Below are 18239 nucleotides of genomic sequence, written 5' to 3'. Positions count from 1 at the left end.
GTGACCAGGAACATGAGCCTGGGAGACAATCAACATCTCTGACCCAAGATAAGACCAGGGATCATGAATGTTTCTCAGTAAAGCAGCAAGAGTGTTTGCCAGCTGGTACCATCTAGACTCCAAGTTAAAAGAGATGCTTCTATTGGTAGGCATTAATCAATCCATGATACTGAATAGAGTAAGGCACTTGTCGACTGAACAATGATACCACAATTAGCCAAAACAGTGGCAGCTTTGCTTTGAATATAATTCCTAGAAAAAAATTTGCTGCATGGTTAAAATCAAAAACACCATCAGCTTTCATCAGAACTGACTGTAGTGCACACAAAACTATTAAAACCACCTTTTAGTTGTAGTATGTTTAATTTTGTTACCACCTTTCTTTATGAAGCTTTAAAACACATTCAAATAAACAGTATGCCCTAAAGAAAAATTTGCAGGTAGTTAAAATAAAACTGATACTCCTGAATACCTCTGTTAAACCATTAGGAACCTTGCATAATTTATTTTTACTAACCACTTCAGCGAAGTTTTGTTTGGGGCTGGTTTCAGTTTACTGATTCAGTCATTTTTCATGACAGGCAAAAACTAAAAGCAATGTATTTCTGTTCATGCATCTCAAAATGTACCAGCTACATACCATCTTTTCCGTAGTCAGCTCACACATGTTCATGCAGATACCTTGTTCCATTTCTGAATTTTACATTGCTGGGGTTTTTTGCAGTTTGTTCTATTAGAGTTCACAAAAAGACACTTCACACTTCTGCCTGTATGTCATCAGTATTTACCCAGAGAGGAACCACAACTACCCCTGGCCAGGTATGAAAAGCTATTCAGAATCAGCATCATGCCAAAAGTGTGAAGAATCTCTCTGACAAGAACTTCAGAAGGGAACTTAACATGTGCAAGACAGGGGTTAAAGCAGTCACAGCAGATGAACTCACCAAAGCACTCATGAAAAGTTAATACAATAATTAAAGGTTTGCAACGTTGGTGTTTGGTCACATCAAGGACTTTACCTGTAATTGTCATTGCCACCTGTATGTCAAGTAGGTGAAAAACGGCTAAATGCCACCACAAGTCAAAGTGAGCAGACACTATCACATTTATGCTCAAGTTAATTTTGCTTTGGTATAAATAGACAAGGATCAAAGCTGTGGAAATCAAACTGGTAATGCAGAGCCACCTTGCAGAACACACAATTTTCTCACTTACTAATTACAAATACTGTTTTGACAAAACAGTGACTACAAATGAGCATCATAGTTAATCTCACCAAGTATTTCCAAAAGAAAAAACAGACTAACCAAAGCCTTGCGTAAAAACATGGGTTTCACAGAGGTTTTGAACCCTCCTCTCAGCAGAATCCCCCAGAGTTCCATTATTTTCCCTTTAGTGCCTTTCCTTCCTCTAACTCTTTGCAGCTAAAGTTCAGTGAAGGTGTTTTGTAGCATTCCTAAAGCTAAAGAAGAGCTGAGCTCTCAGCAGGCAACTCACATTGTGTCAAGTCTGCCTGTCTGTCAGTTTCCTTTATACTATACACTACTTAAATAGACATAAAAACATTTCCATTTTTGCACTTGAATTTCATTCTGCACATTTTTGATGTTTCGGAGGGTGTTTAACTCCCATGTTATCAGTTTTGTATGTTGATATTTTTATGTATGTAAAAATAGCATTCCTGCTAGTCACCAAGATGACTAATCAAATGCCAGGAATCTGCTCTGATACAGTATCTGATATCAGAACACATTTACACACTCCCTTTTCCCGATAACTAGAGTGCAGCAGCAGTTAGTGCAGTACCAAATGCAGGCACACATCACCAGGCTGCAGAGAAAAGGTTAGTCCCTTTCCAAACTGTGCAGATAAACTGGCTCATGTGTTGGGAGACTACACATGGCCCCATGAACACGGAAAAATTTCTTCATGGATTAAAGCTGGTTTTATAGAAAGGGTTGAGAGTATGACAGAGACTGAGATAATTGTTTGAAATATTCTAATAACACTGGAGAAACTCATTCTCTCTTGTGGAATCAGAGAAATTAGCTCTAATAATTCATTGCACGTTTAGCTGTTTAATCAATTTTTTGATACATATAGAAAAAGAAAAGGTAATAGTATGTGGGCTTATGGTTCCAAAGTACAAGTTTTAATTGATGCCCATGCTCATTAAAAGCCACCCTTTCCAATTTATTCATTCAAGGATTTTGGAATCCAGAAACTTGTAATACCAGAGAGTTGTATTTATATACTTCTGCTTATGATAACATCAGCTACATTCCCAGAGGTCACATAGTTCCAAGTTCTTTCCAAAGTGGCAAACAAATCTTGCTTGCCTTGCTGAAACCTTCCACTCCTTAATTTCTGCTAATGGCTATGGCTCCCACATGAGTAACAGGAAGGTTTCTTGGAAACTCTCTGACTTTCAGAGTGTTTCCCTGTCTTCCAGCCAACAGAAGCCAGATAAGTTCTTAAGGTTACATACAATGGGATGTTAATTGTATTGCAGAGGTTTCAAGAATTACTGGCCTAAAACTCTGAGGTTTTGAAGAAAATTTTCAAGCAAGGTACCACATAATCCAGCTGTCCCTGGTTGTGAGAAAGGGATAGGCAAAACAAACTAATCATCTTCAGTTCACTGAAGCAATAGTGGGAGGGGAAGAAGGAAGCACAGAAAACATTTATTTCCACAGTCCTGAATGAAATGTCTGCAATTTGCAGGTGTGTTATATTAATTTTGAGGCTAAGTGGGATGAGAGAGCTAAAGGTGTTAAATTTGACCTTTTTTTTACAGGTCATAAACAGTCACTCACAGTTCAAGGCTTCAGGTCAAGAAATCTCAGCTTGCTTAGACCTCAGGCAAAAAGAAGAATCAAAATTAAAACCTTTTGCTAGTAATGGAAGACAGAAATAAGATAAAATGTAAATATTCTATACTACATGAGGATTTCATCATAACATTCCTTTTCTCTCATTTACATGTTGAAAAACATTTTTGAAGGGAAACTTCCTGCTTGATGGTCATCTAGCTCTTGTATTTCAAAAAATCTTCCCTTGTTGGGGCAAAGAGGAAGCTTGCTGTCATCATCTTCAGCAGTTGTGAATGTTTGTCTGAGCCCAGGCAGGCTTTCTTCAAGCTAAAACAGTGTAAGTACAGACAGAGGGGCCTGCTATGTTTCTGTAAAGGAAAGTAAATATTGTAAATGTGGTTAGTTTTTCTAACTCGGTGAATAAACCATTAAATTACCTGCTGTCTCAAGATCTGGGAAATTCTTTCAGGCTCTGACTGGTTATTGACTTTCTGACAACAAGTCATAGCCATGCTACAAGAGATACTGTTTCAGCAGAAAAGGACAGATTCTTTTAATAATAAGCATAAAGTAAGACATATGGCAAAGAAGACAAAAAGTAGAAAGCTAGAGGGAATAATGCATGATTTAGAGATGTCAGGAGTTTGTCAAAACATAGACAATATGATGAAGGCAGCTCTGTTACTGCAGATGCAGTAAGAGAGCATCCCACCCTCTCTGGTCAGGGTAGTAAAAATGCATCAAAATGGTACTGGGACTTTATGGGTATCAGAGCTCTGTCAGTTCACTGCTTCTCCCTTGTTGTAATGCCATGCTAAAAAGTGAAGTACCGCACCCTTTTTTTTCTTAAAAAAAAAAAACAAAACAAAACAAAACAAAAAAAAACTAAAAAAAACTTATTAAGTACCTCACCCTTTTTTTTCTTAAAAAAAAAACAAAAAACAACAAAACTTATCTTCCTTGCTCAAACCTTGTTTTTGGCAAGTTCCAAGTTCACAAACTTCTGTGTCTGGATCCTATCCTTTTTTCCACCAAACCCAAGCAAAAACTATTTAGCAACCATTTTGAGCTCTGGACTTCAGGCACCTTCTCAAGATCCTTAATTTTCTTTCACATGAACCAATTTTAGCAAAAGATCTCCTTTGACAAAGCTGTATCAATTTTGTGATTAAAGCAGCTCTGCAAACTATCCAGCAGCTGAAGCACTCTTCCACATGACTATACTAACTGCTCCACATTTTAGTCTGCTGAGAAAAACTCACTACAATATTTCAAGTCGTATTTCAAAATCCACATTCAAATTCATTTGCAATTTGCTATCCCAAGAGATTTGCAATAAGATGAATTGAATTTTGACTACAGTTAGGAGGCAACACAGACAACTAGCTGGAAACAAGATTGTGCAACAAAAAGTTAAACACATTTACAATGAATGCAAATCATATTTATTATTTCACTGAGAAAAAACAGATGAAACTGTATTAGAAAGTTTCTTAATCTCTTTCCTCATGAAAATTTTCATCAGCTTTTGGCAGGTTAATGTTAATGGCTGCCCTGAGGTTAGCCCAGAATAGGGTGCGCTTGCTCCTCTCCTTTGGCCACTCCATGTAGGTGCGCTTTGCCATGAGAGCTTTCAGCTTGTGATACCTGGCAGGGATAAGGTACGGAGGGATTGGCTCCAGTAAAATGAGGATTAAGCTGTTGGAATTCTCACTGAATAACTTGTGATGGGCAAAGTACAGCTCATAGTGACACCACTCACTCTGCACAAAGTTGGGAGACAACACAAAGATCGACTTGTAGCTCTTCTCAATGCAGTTAATGATGTTCTCCACAATGCTCTTGCCGGGGATAAAGTTTCTCTCATGCTGGCACAGTTGCACGCAGCCCTCCCCCTTCTCCAGGTTCGGGATCAGCTCGTTCTTCACCCACAGCGAATCGCGCTCGCTGTAGGAAATGAAGGCGTGGAATTGCAGAACGGCCCCCAGATCTCCGGGGGGGTTGTGCCAAGCTCTGCGCTTCGTCTGCGTCCACTGCCACGTCATCCGCACGTACCACGGCACATCCAGGTAGATGCACACAAAGGCCACCGCGGCCACCAGCAGCAGCGTCAGCAGCAGAGCCGTCACGAGCAGGAGCGTCGTGTTGCAAGCCAGCAGGCTCAGGTGGAAGTCCTTGAGCTCCGTTCCTCGCAAGCCTTCTGGGTACTCGCACGCGTACGCCGCCGGCCAGCCAAACAGCTTCCCACCTGACCGCCTCTCCAGGCGGATAAAGGCCTGCAGCTCGCAGGAACACTTGAACGGGTTGTGCCCGGCCTGCAGCTCCCTGACCCTTGGGCAGCTCTGGAAGAAGTCAGCAGATGGGGTGAGGATCGAATTCATCTCGACGTTCAGGAACTGCAGGGACGTAAAGCCGCTGCACCCCGGCAGGTCGGCCAGCCTGTTCGACGCCAGGTTCAGCTCCTCCAAGGATTTCAGCTCCGCCACCCCCCTGGGGACATTGCTGATCTGATTGTTTTGGAGGCTGAGCTTTTTGATGTTGACTGGCAAGCACTCAAACACAGCATCCACCAACTGGTTGGAGGACAGGTCCAGCTCTGTCAGAGACTCAGCCCACTGGCATTGCACGTCAGCTCCATCGTGGCGCAGCAGGTTGCTGCTCATGTCCAGGTATTTCAGTGATTTCATACGGCTGGTCATGAAGCTCACTTTGCGAAGGCTCTCAAATTTATTCTTCTGCAAGATTAATGTCTCCAGCTGAAGTAGGTTGTCACATTTTTGAAAAAGAAAATCTGTTAATTCATTCTTTAAAAAATTCAGGTATCTAAAGGGACTCTTATATGAAGGACAAAGCATATGAATCATTTCTGAATCAGCTATTGTCATGTCTTCAATATTCATGTCAGCAAATATTTTGTATAGGTCATCCTGTGTGAAGTACATGTCCGTGATTATCATTTTCTTCATTGTCAATGCTTTCATAGAAGTACCTGAGTAGTCAAAGTCATAACTTTCAACGTTTGACAGTTGTGTTACATTGTATGTATTGAAGTATTCAACGGATGAGTGCCATACAGTCTGAAAAATCTCCATTAGATCATTCCACTCCACTGACACATTTGCCAATGTCAGATTTTGTAACCTGGATCCTTGTCTGAAATTAGATAACAAAGCTATCAACTTTTTTGCATCGTTACGTTTGATTTCTGACAATGACAGGCTTTCTGTAGTATTTTGTATCACAACCCAACTGGGCTGATGACTCTTTGTATACTGGAGTGGCAGACTTGTGATTTTTTGGTTAGAATCATCTTCTGGAAAATTGTTAGAAACAGACATAAAGAGTTCATCTTCTACAGACAGGCTGAGATGATCCCCAAAAGTTAATGCAAACAGACACTTGTACAGAAAAACGTGTCTGAGAAAGCTGGTATTTAGTGTCATACTGTTTTTTCTTTCCTTGCAGGTGCTCAATACTTTTCTTAACTGTCCATCTTTGCTCCAATCCTATAGAAATTAAAGAAACACAAGCAAAACCACATTGCATTATTAAGTAGCTGTGCAGGAACCATCAGTCAGAGTGATATTTTTAAGGTTCCAGTTTCTCATTTCTCCGTCTGATTCAAAAAGCAATGATTTTCTACAATCATTCAGGAGATACCTTCTTTAGTAGCAGACCACTGAAATTTTTACTTGGCAAAAACTGTGTAATTAACAAATAATGAGTCAGTTTTTTACAAAACATGTCTGATTTCATAGGTGTCTAAAATTTGTTGCTTACTTACAGAATTACTGCTGTGATACAGTGCATTATGAAGGCTTCCTAAACTGTGTAATACACTGATTATAAAATACAATAATTGGTGTCAACACATCATCCTCTCCTCAGATTCTCTCTTAAGTGATGTGAACTGGGCTCAGAGACATTATTTTAAAATGGACTTTTGACAGTAACACTTGGACTGAAACATAGGATGGAGGTTCAAGAGCCTGAATCAAAAGCTGAATGTCTTTAGATAGCTGAGACTGGATCATCAGTGCCTCTTTTAACTAGGGAAATGGGGGTGGGAGTAGAATGATCTATATTTATGCCTTGGGAAAGCCCACAGAAGGGTTCACTTCTTGTCTGAGTTTAAGCATTTCCTGAATTTAGACTCTGAAAGTGGGGTGGTCACATCTGGTTTGACAAGTGTATAAAGAGAACACCAGACACACACTGGGAATATTTGTAGGCTACACAAAAATATACATAAAAATAGATGTAGAAGCTCTGTACACAAAATCTAGCCCTGGTCTAAGGACACTGACCTCAAATATCTCTGCTGTGAAAGAGAGGTTTATTTAAACAGATTTTAAAGGGAAAAAATCGTAACTGTGTCTTTGCTTTGGTCTTCCCTATTAGAGGTCACTTTTTCTTTCTGAATGTAGGAGTTTAGGATAGGCAGCCTCCCTTTGTTTAAGTCAGCCATTGAGAATACTGTCTTAAATCTTCTTTTAGGTATTGCATAAATCCATTAGACCACCCCGCTAAAAGAGGAACTGGTGAGAACTTGGTTAACAATTTTACATGTGTAAATCTTATTTAAAGTTGTTTTCCAGATTTCTAATATCTTTTTATTTCCTCTTCTTTCCCCTTCCCTCCCATTAATTTTAAATCATAATGTTGCCTGAGGTTTCCCGTGGTGCTTTTTAATGACTGCACTGGCCTTCAACTTTCCCTTGATATTGAAGGGCTTAAATTGTGAGTGTAATATTTCTAATGACTCTACAATGAGACAGTAGCTATCACCTAACAGACTGATTTATAACTTCAAGGACTACATTCATGGCACCATTAACCATTCCATTAAAAAAAAAAAAAAAAAGCCTGCTGAGTTATTTTGCAACGAATGCATGAAACTAAGCTTGGAAATCATCTAGAAATAGTGGGGTAATACGGCAAAACTCTTCCAGCCTTTTTCCAAATTATCATTTGGAAAAAGTATATGCATCACAGCCCTCAAAAGGCATTTGGGCATATTCAGTGCTGTTCTTCTGATTGTTTGGGCAACTCTACTAATGTGTTTATAATTAACCAAAATACGTAGCTTCAAGAGAAATCTGAAAAAAATCTACCTTTAAATCATTATTCCTTCTTTGGATAAAATTTCAGCAATATCCATGGACTAGATGAAAAAAAAGATAGGATTCTTCTACATCTGTTTTATTTTCTTTCTCTTTCATATATCCTAGCATTCAGTCAAATTATTTATGAGTACCTACAAAATTTCTTTAGAATATCATATGAAGCAACACAAATAAAAACTTTTATAACATATAACCTGTGATTTGGAGGCTAATACTGTAAAAATTATCATTCATAGTCATATCACTTTTAATTCAGAAGTATCCTCATGTCTTCAGACTTGATAAAAAAAGCTTAATCAAGAAAAGAAATCCAGGAGGGTAGGCAAGCCAAGAGCATATCAAGAAAGTGTCCTGTTGTTTAAAGAGCAGGGGGAGAGATAAAAAATGAGGTTTTAAGAGTTTTTCCAATATAAAACTGATATAAACTGACTAAACTTCCATATAAGAAATATAGAGAACACATTTAGCTAAGACAGTTCTGCATTAAGACATGCACTTCACACATTACCAACATAGCAAAAAACTAATGTTACAAACATTCCTTTCACAAGGATGAAACACATGATCAGGTTAGAACCAGTTCCTGAACTGTAGAAAACTGCAGAAAAGCTACTGCAATCACTCTGCACCCCCTTAACTACGGGTATAGTGCTAATAAAAAGAGACTGCTACTTGGACAATTTTTTTGGACAAATATTCCGAACACAAGCAACTTCACCATCGTTGCTTACCTATACACTTGAAAGAACATCGTACACTTGCCATGGAAAACAAGTCTCATTTTCAAATAAGATACAGAATATAAAACAATTACAGCTAACTAGCAACAGTACAAAGTCAACAAAATTAAAACTTTTCTCACCAGAAATCCCTGCTGTCCGAAAAAGCAGTAAATGTTCTCAGGAAGACAAAAACAAACTTCCTGTAACTCTATCCTACTGAGTAACAATACTTAGGAACACCCAAATTTTTATATACATGTTTGTGCCATCTACTGACAGCTTGTGAAATGGCATTTGCTTTTCTCCAGATGTATTTTTCACATACAACATTACTGTAATATCCCTACTATCCTATTATTATTGAACTTTGTGGTTTTATGCTTTGCAATATATTAAACATGAGAAAAATTAATCTGTTTACCAACTATCTACCTTCATTAAATTAATACGAAAATAAGTATCTATTTTGAATAAGAAATTCAAATGCCTTTCTATCTGAACTTCATAATGATCTAAGTCTCTATGCATTATTGTAATTTTTTGTCCATTTTGCTATACCAATTTAGTTGTCAGACTCTTATCAAGGTTGGTTTATGAAAGTACCATTTGTCTTAGTTTAATTTCCATTTAATGGGAATGGAATAATAATCCCTCTCCTGCTCCAGCAGTGTTGTCATTGGGTTAAACAGTGAACATGGAAACATTGAGTAGAGTTTGGTTTGTTTTTTTTTTAAATTAAAACAGAGCAGTGACTTTGGTACTGAATGCCCAAACACAGGCTTATTGTCCTGGCAAAGATATAAACCAGCCTCTCTTTATTTCTGTATAATGTTGGTTAGAAATTCCACCATCGCTGAGATCTAAATACAGAACTGCCACGCTATAACCTACCTTTCTGGGTTAGCATATCATAACACATTCGTGATTTAATATTTCAATGATTCAGGAAGCAGAGGAAATAGTCTTAAATTCAAAAAAGTAGTTTAGGAACTTACAAAATGTATGCATCCTTATATCCAAACAGACAGACATCCACATTCATATACATATAATGTTAATTTTACCCTTAGGTGGTAACTTTGTGTTATGTCATTAATAACATCTTGCAGTTCTATGACATACATCGTTATCTAAAGCATCTGCAAAACTGACAGTGGAAGATCCACATTACAGTCAGAAATATCTGTCATAGGTTAATCTCCAGCTACCATGATTCCTCCTGAGATACTGCTCTTACACTTCCACAAGCTCCATTGAGAAGCAGAGGGAAATCCCTAGGGCCACTCTAGATTTCATTTTCAATAAATATATCTAACATTAATAAATTACCCAGCATTCCCTGACACTTAAATTCTCACTGAAAGACCTTCAAAAGAAACTTATTACGTAGGGCTACAAACATCTGGTCTGCTACCAACTGCCTTAATGAGAAACTTCAGAGACTTATGCCTGGTAAAGTCACGTAGCATGATCGGTATTTGTAAAACACGCTTCTGAGAACTTTTGTGACCTCTTGGAGTAGCTCTCCTCAGTGGCTCACAATGTGCTGGTTTGTCTCCTGTGTCAAAACTTCTCTCGTTGAGAGACTAATGAGAGAAACGAGGCTGTGTTGCCTCTTACCACTGTAAAGGGCATGCCTCGCCTTAAAATGAGGTAGCAAAAAGAGGAACGGGTATGAGGAATTACACAGAAACAGGAACCACAGGCTGTTGGGAACAGCCTGAAACCCCTTTGCTCAACCAAGTGTTTCACCAACTGACTGGAAATGTGTGCAGGCACCGCCGGCGTCTGTCAGGGGCATTTCCTGTAAGCACAGCCATAACGGAGGTGCCAAGCGCTATCTGAAAAGCTGCATCTCCCTTCAATTCCCCAATCCCACGCGTCTGTAAGTGCTCACTTTGAGCAACGAACCGGCTTCCCAGCGAAGCAGTCACAGCACCAAGCTTGTCCAAGAAACGTTTGGACACAACGCTCTCAGGACGTGGTGTGATTCTTGGGGTGTTCTGCACAGGGCCAGGAGTTGGACTCGTTGATCCAGACAGGTCCCTTCCAACTCAGCACATTCTATGATTCTATCAAATTCACGCCTTTTCCGCCTCAGCGCGGACGCGGGGGTGCCGCCGGCCCTGAGGGAAGCGCTGCTGCAGCCGCGCCCGACGCTCCGGGCCGGCGCTTCCAGCAGAGTCCCGCCGGGCCCCGCCGCATCCCCCGCGCCCCGCGCCGACGGCAGTGAGGGGAGGGCATGGCGGCCGGGGCAACTCCCCGCGCTGGGTCACAGAAGCCTGGAGCCCGGCGACTGCTCGGCCCCCTTTACAACAAACGCCAGCCTCACACAGCCGGAAGGAGAGAGAGGGACAAAAGCCAGCCCTCCCTCCTCCCTGGGGCCGGCCCGGGTTGCCTGGCCCGCTCTGCCTCCTCCCCCCGCTGCTGCCGACGTGGCGGGGCGGGGAAGGAGCCGGGGGCGCGCCGGTCGGGGCACTGCTGAGCGGTAAGGAGCACGGCGATTTCTGCATTTTCTGCCGCTTTTGACACTGGCTGCGCCACACAGCTCTGTCCCAGAGGGGAATTTCGAAAAGGGAAAAAAAGAGAAGGAGAAGCGGGAAGTTGTGGCCGCTGCGGGCTTGCGGGAGCGGCGCCCCGGCTGCTCCTGCCCCGCCTGGGGCAGGGGGCAGAGGGCAGCGGGACAGGGGGAGCTGCCGCCGGCGGGCGCCAGGGGAGGTTCCCCTGCGCTCGCCGTGCCCGCAGCGGAGGAGAAGCAACAGTGGGCGTTGAGCGAGAGGGGAGCAAGATGCTATCGCCAAAAAAGTTATTCCTCCCTCCCAGTCGGGGACGGTGATTCGTGCCCCAAAGGGCCCGGCGGCAGGCGAACTGTGCTTTCTAGGGGAGATGAAACTCCTCAGACAGGCTCGGCAGGTGCCGCCGCCGGCGGCCCCCTCAGCGCGGCCGGGCTGTGCGGGCCGGGCACTCTCCCGCCACCGGGCCGGGCTGGCCTTAGCATCTTCCTCACGAACTCCCTGTAGAGTAATTCCCTTTGGGCGGAGCTGTCCGAGTTGATTTGGATCAGGACAGTCTCACGGATGAGAGGTTGAATGACGCTGACCCCGGGTGCAGCACGGCTCGTGAGTTCTGGCAGACGTGAGTTCTGGTAATTTGCTGTCTTGTGCCATGCTCCTGGAAGGAAGGTTCAGCACACAACGGCAGGGACCGTGGCCCGAGTGGTACCCAAAAATGACCCAGTACTGCAAAATTCCACGTGCACGTCTGTGTGATCCTTTAAAAAATGTTGGGCTTACTCAGAGCTAATGCCCATTCAAAATTATGAAGTATGTGTGTAAAGGTTTTACAGGTTTTAATAGAGGATCCTCATATGTCATGATGGAATTTGATTTACAAATACAAAAATTTTCGTTAGGTGATGCTGCCCATCACACAGTGAGTACTGTTACAATAACAATACTTCCTTACAATAAAGTATTTTATAATATTTGCTGTATTTTTAATGGAAAACTGTCAAAGGCAAAGATTCTGACTTCAGAATTCATGTTTTCTGAAGATAATTAAGGTACATTGTAAGCTGAAGTAATATAAGTGGTAGCAAGTGCTTACTTTTTTACTTACGTTTCTTGTTCACTGATCCAAAGCCCTACTCTTGGAACTATTTAAACAAGTGGTCTACATTCATATTAGATAAACAGGTTACTAAAGCTAGATGTATCCAGTTCTATAGACTTTAATAAAATATATTAATTTAAATACATGCTTCTCAGGCAGATTTCTCCTAAATCCTAGTTATGTTTTACCTTTTGCCTTTTTTCCCCCCGTTCTTTAGTCTCTCATACAACCTCCATTCTTCCTGACAGATGCAAACCTTTGAGCCATGTTTAATTAATATGGGAGTCAATGAAAAGGCAACATCTACAGAGAGGACTTTTATGCCATGCAAGTCTTTTATGCCATGCAATTCAACATTTCGCAAGCTCTCTGTCAAGGATTGTCTTCTGAGTGCCAAGTAAACTGTTGTTACCAACAAATAAGTGTTAATAATCACAGACCAGCAGCCCTTTTGGACTCTGGCAATGCCACTCCTTAATCAGCTGCAGAGCTTACTCTGTGGCTTTGTCTTTGCCCATCAGCATCCTCAGCCTGATGACTGCACAATGGTAGAAAATACCTCCAAAATTACATTGGAAGATAAGGAATAAATAAGAGAAAACTGGTTCATAACTTAGAAAAAAAAATATCAGTAACTACCTCATACAAGCTTACCTTGGCTTCAAAATTGAAGCTAATCAGACAGCTAGAATTTTAGGAGATGATGAGAAGTGTTACATTCCCCAGAGGGCAAGACTTTGGGACAAGTGATACACAAACAGTGTGAGCAATGACTCTATGCTATGGCTGTGTCTGTGAAATGGCTCTAGGGCCCATGGCCTGTCATGTTCACAGATTATGTCCCTTCTCAAGCACATGAATGTCACCACAGTTTTAGGTACAGAGTTATCCTCCCCTCTGTCAGTCAGCGGGCTGCAGGAACCTGTGTGTGTGGCAGCGATGAAAGGCAGAGCAGGAGCTGCTTGCTATTGCCGCTTGCATTATTTTGTTCTGCAATGGTCTTTCATACGCACCTGATAGTGAATATAGAAATTAACCATGTGGCGACTCTTACATTTGACTTCTCCGGACAAATTAATATCCTTTCACTCTCACTAAACCATATTTTGGAAAACAGTTATGCTGCCCTTTGTATTTGAGTGGGATCCTGCAGAGTGAGTGGAATATTTACAGTATTATCCTGACACCAGTGCCAGTGTGATGCATGTGCCACAGGGCTCCATGCCTGAGGAGGTCTTACATCAAGGTTGTATTGTTTTTCAGCAGTAGCATACGGTAAACACTGTGTATTTTATAATAAACACTCAAATGTTTATGGCACCTAAAAGACTTTACTTTTTATATTCAGAACTGAAAATGTCTGAAGATATATCTGATGGCACCCCATCTGAAGAAAAACCTGAAGTAATGGAGATGCCCAGCAATGAGGTATTGCCTCATGAATCAGTACCACACCTCATAGAAAATGAGATCTTGCATGAGTCTTCACAAGATCAACATGGACAGGTCACTCAGAATGTTAGTAATAGAAAGGAGGGAGACATAGTCATTGATGAAAGCCCTTTGACTGAAAAACTCATTGAAAGCCTGCCTTCCAGCCTGCCTTCCAGTGAAGAGACAGCTGAAGACATGCCCACCGAGTGCATTGAAACTGTAAGCCTTGATGCAGAGCCTGAATTGGAAGAAACACCGCATGAGCAAAGCAATCCAGTAAGCAATACTTTCTTTTCTGTGAAAGCCCTCCTCTTCTTGCATTGTGAAGATGGAATTTTGCATAATGTACGTCCTGTTTTTCACAAAAACCTAGGAAGTTATGTGGAAAACCTACATAGGGATAAATTAAATTGCAACGCCAAGCTTTTGAAAACTAATAATAGTTTAATTTGACTTTCCAGCATGATTTTAATTTGGTCTTTCAAGTCTGGTTGCAATGAAACTTGCATTGTGTAGAGCTGATATGTTACTGGACACATTCTTGAGACAACAGTTGCTTAACATGATGTAAATATGGAATATGGATAATGGCTTAACACTACCCATTAGTGTAAAAGGTATGCAGTACCTTCTCTGGCTGTGTTTTTATTGAATTCAGTTATTAGGAGTTCCCTGTGCACATCTACTGAATTACACATGTGAGGAGACTTCAGATGAGAAGCCTCCAACTCTGGCTCCTGCCTCCAACCCAGGAAGGAGACAGGTTCCTACCTCTCCCTCATATTAGCACTAATAAACTTATATGACTTTATAGGATTGGTACCTGAAGAAACATTAGGGCATCTGTAAAGACATCTCTGGAGTTTAAAGCTCTTCCAGGAACAGATGATGTGAACTATGCTTCTGCTTTTTTTGTGCACAGAAGTTTGAACTCCACATAATACCCAATCTGTCGTCATCTATTAAATGCCAGACTTTGTTGCCTGACAGGTTCTTTGTGTTTCCTCCTGCCTCTTGAGAACAAGATTTTTAGTGGAGTAACATTTTTGTTCTTATAGGCTGCAGACTCCTCATCTAAAGCAAGTAGATGGGGAGCTTGGGGTACCTGGGGAAAGTCTCTCCTGTCATCAGCTTCTGCCACAGTGGGTAAGTGTTCAGTTGGTAAAATGTGTGGAAATAATTAATAATTTTCATGTGTCATTAGACAGATCAGTGTTGCATCTTAAGGATTCATAGACAATTTTGCCTTGATAAGCTTGTTAAGCATGATTTTTTAAAGAGGAAGATGGACCTTCCTAATTATTCAAATGATGGACAAGGTACTAGGCTTATTTGTAAAGTTAATGACTTACTGGATTGTGACTTCTTCATAGAAAGGATCCATAATCCAGTACAGTTTCTATCAGCCAAAGGCTTATGGTTTCTCAAGTCAAAGCAACCCAGATTCATGCTCATGCGTGTTAATGGTTTGTATGCCAGGTTTGACTCCTGCCTACACATGAATTCACTTCTAGTAAATCTTACCAGCTTTTCTTGCCACCCAGTGAAACTGTCACACTGTCACACTGGATTTCAGACAGTAGAACAATGTATTAAAACATGGGCCCTGTACTCCCTCTCATTTCCAATAGAAGGTCAGTACCAAATGTCCTTGTGAAGACTTTAGGTAAAACTTAACTATTGCTCTTTGAAAACTCACTGACAAAAAGCGAAGCATAGAAATATGTGGTTACCAGTGGGAAATAATTTCTCACGAACCAGAAATGTTTTGTGACAAAACAATCTGTTAGCTAGTCAGTTCTCATAAAGGATCCACAGAACACTTTCAAAAGATGAACCTAGGAATTAATTGCTAGTTACTAAAAATGAGTTCAATAGAGATACTGCTTTTATGATCCCATACAAGGCTAAATAATTCTCCTCCTTATCTCCTCTTTTTCATGGGCAGTAAATGGTTTCTCTCTGTTTCTCAGAGGAGGGAAGTTTCCTTGTCCTTTTTGTTTTTTTTCATCAACATCCACAATCAGAAGTACATAACTACATTTTCTTTCAGACAACAACAATTAACATTTCTAGTTACATTCAGAATGGGTTTCTAGGGTGTGTGGAGCAAGTTTGTTGTGTAGGCAGTCTGACTTGATAAGGTCGTGTGATGGCTGTTCTGAATAGGCATGTGGTCACCATGAATAGATATTTTTAGGATTATTGTCTAAAAATGAGCACAGCTGGAAGTCAAGTTGCCTTGGAAAAAGAGCATCCACATGCAGAAAAGGAAAAGGAAAATTTTAGAATAATTTCAATTCAACATCAGAATGATTGCACTATTTCATGCTGAAGACCCACCTGCTGTTTAGGTTCTGGCAGTGACCAAGAACTAGGAAAGCACTTAAAACCAGATGTATATAAAGCAGCAGTTCCCCCCGTTTTCCTATTTCCTGGAATCTGCAGCATAGACAGACTTCCTGACCCTGGGATCAGGGTAGATTGAGTTTCCATGTTAGTATCTATAATTTTGAGTCTTACTGTGTGAATTTATTTAACAAAATAGGCTTTGAATTAAGCAAAAATCAAATTTATGTTCTTCCATGTTTTGTGAACCCAAGGTAACTTGGAAGACCAAATAGCTAGTCTTAGATTTGTTACAGGAAATCAATGCACCAGGTAATATTTTATATTCCTGATACAGAGGGCTTCTTTCCTAGTTGTTTATTATAAAAATTCATGCTTGATCCTCTGAAATACTTACTGTCTCTCACTGTCATGGACAGGATATAGTTCTGTATAGACCACATATTTCCTTCAGTATGACAGTTCCCTAGTGATATATATGGAAAAAAAAATAAAGCCATTGGGAATTTCTGTAAGCTTTATTATTGTTATATATTTATTATTCTCCTTAAAGTTACTCCATTTAATATCTGATCAGTTCAACCAACACTTCATCTCCCACATCAGAAAATAGTTTTGCTATGGACCAGTCCATTGTAAAGTTGCTATTCCTTCAGTGTAGCAAATGCTGTAAGTAAAACTGCCTTCTTGGAGTTAAGACTTAGCAGCAACACATTCAGTCTGTGATTTTTCTGTTGTTCTGTTGTCATATTGTACAACACAACTGCTTGTCTGGTGAAATATGACCAATATTTACTATTCCCTATGTTTTTCTTCAAAACTGTACTTTTAAAAAATAGTACAAACAGTTTGAGATGTAGTAAATAACATCTTAAAAGCTTAAACAAATACATTCTGCTTTTAACAAAGAGTATCGTGGACCAGCCAGGGTTGGACAGTATCTTGAAAAGTCATCTAGTCAGGGGTTTTGTGGAAAAGGCTTTATGCCTAATAATATCTAGATGATATTATCTGGCATGTTGTCCAGTCACATGTTGAAAACCTTCAGCAATGGAGACTTTACCATATCCCTGGGTAGGTTTTTCCAGTGAGTAATTCTTCTCACTGTAATTAATTTTTCTTGCATTCTTACCTATTTAAGACTGAGTTAAAATGTTGTTCTGATGATCTCGGTTTCATTGTCCTTCAGACACTGATAGAGAATTCACAAACACATAAGCATTTTTAATGCATGGCTATAATTTATTTAGGACTGCTGATTTTAGTTCCCAATAATAACTCAGTTTCCATATAATTTGTATCTCATCCTCCTTTAAGTAACTCTGCACATACAGCCTGGGATTGTTTTGGTGGTAGTTTTTTATTCCAAAGAAAATATCTGTTGTCTTCGAACTGATTTTGACATTATTTAAATTGAGGTCCCCACGACAAGACAGATGTGATACTCCTCTACAGAACAGAAGCTGTAATGCCTTTGGAGTTTCAGTCACTGCCTGAACCATGTTTGGGGTCTTGACACTAGATGTCACACTAAGCAAACTATTAAATCAACTTCATCAATGAGGTGAAGAGATTTTTTTTTTCTCAAAAGGTGTAAGAAAGTTGGTTCCTCCTTGTGGAACCACAGTGGAGCAGAACCACTGAAATAGTTGCTGAAATGATGAGATGGGAGAAGGCTCATTGTGATACGGAGGAACAACTTGTACTAATTATCACCTTTTTAGTGTCTTTCTTTTAATGCCTTTGGAGTTTCAGTCACTGCCTGAACCATGTTTGGGGTCTTGACACTAGATGTCACACTAAGCAAACTATTAAATCAACTTCATCAATGAGGTGAAGAGACTTTTTTTCTCAAAAGGTGCAAGAAAGTTGGTTCCTCCTTGTGGAACCACAGTGGAGCAGAACCACTGAAATAGTTGCTGAAATGATGAGATGGGAGAAGGCTCATTGTGATACGGAGGAACAACTTGTACTAATTATCACCTTTTTAGTGTCTTTCTTTTCAATTGTGTTTTTTAGTAAATCAGCCATTACACAATGCAGTCTTTTGGCAGTGTTGATAAAACTATCCTGCTCGAGAGGGTGACTATTGCAGCTAAATGAATCAATTAATGGGTAGCAGCAACTGAAATGTGTAGTCTCTCACCTGTCTTTTCCTTGCATGTTTCTTCCTTCTCCCTGTA

General features: G+C 40.4%; 2 protein-coding genes across 3 annotated transcripts in view; one reads left to right on the top strand and one right to left on the bottom strand.

The window, feature by feature from the left end:
* Positions 1-4249: 4249 nt before the first annotated feature.
* LOC121335250 (toll-like receptor 1) lies at positions 4250-8836 on the bottom strand. Its single transcript, XM_041403147.1, has 2 exons — positions 8802-8836; positions 4250-6319 (listed from the first exon to the last, which is right to left on the bottom strand). The coding sequence occupies exon 2, from the start codon at positions 6254-6256 to the stop codon at positions 4307-4309; it is 1950 nt and encodes a 649-aa protein (XP_041259081.1). The 5' UTR covers positions 6257-6319; positions 8802-8836; the 3' UTR covers positions 4250-4306.
* Positions 8837-11018: 2182 nt separating this feature from the next.
* The window catches only part of FAM114A1 (family with sequence similarity 114 member A1), a 32278-nt gene continuing 25057 nt past the window's right edge, over positions 11019-18239 (top strand). The window contains exons 1-3 of one of the 2 annotated variants that reach the window (XM_041403108.1): positions 11019-11149; positions 13622-13983; positions 14766-14853. In XM_041403108.1, the coding sequence (XP_041259042.1) occupies positions 13630-13983; positions 14766-14853 (442 nt within the window). In that variant the 5' untranslated portion in view covers positions 11019-11149; positions 13622-13629. Of the gene's footprint in view, positions 11150-13621; positions 13984-14765; positions 14854-18239 lie in introns of those variants that run through there. The other variant, XM_041403110.1, reaches the window with a different exon arrangement.

Source organism: Onychostruthus taczanowskii, unplaced genomic scaffold (genome assembly GCF_017590055.1).
Source record: "Onychostruthus taczanowskii isolate IOZ18803 unplaced genomic scaffold, ASM1759005v1 scaffold2, whole genome shotgun sequence".
Taxonomy (NCBI): domain Eukaryota; kingdom Metazoa; phylum Chordata; class Aves; order Passeriformes; family Passeridae; genus Onychostruthus; species Onychostruthus taczanowskii.
Note: the sequence above shows the minus strand (reverse complement) of the source record. Positions and strands in the feature narration are given on the sequence as shown.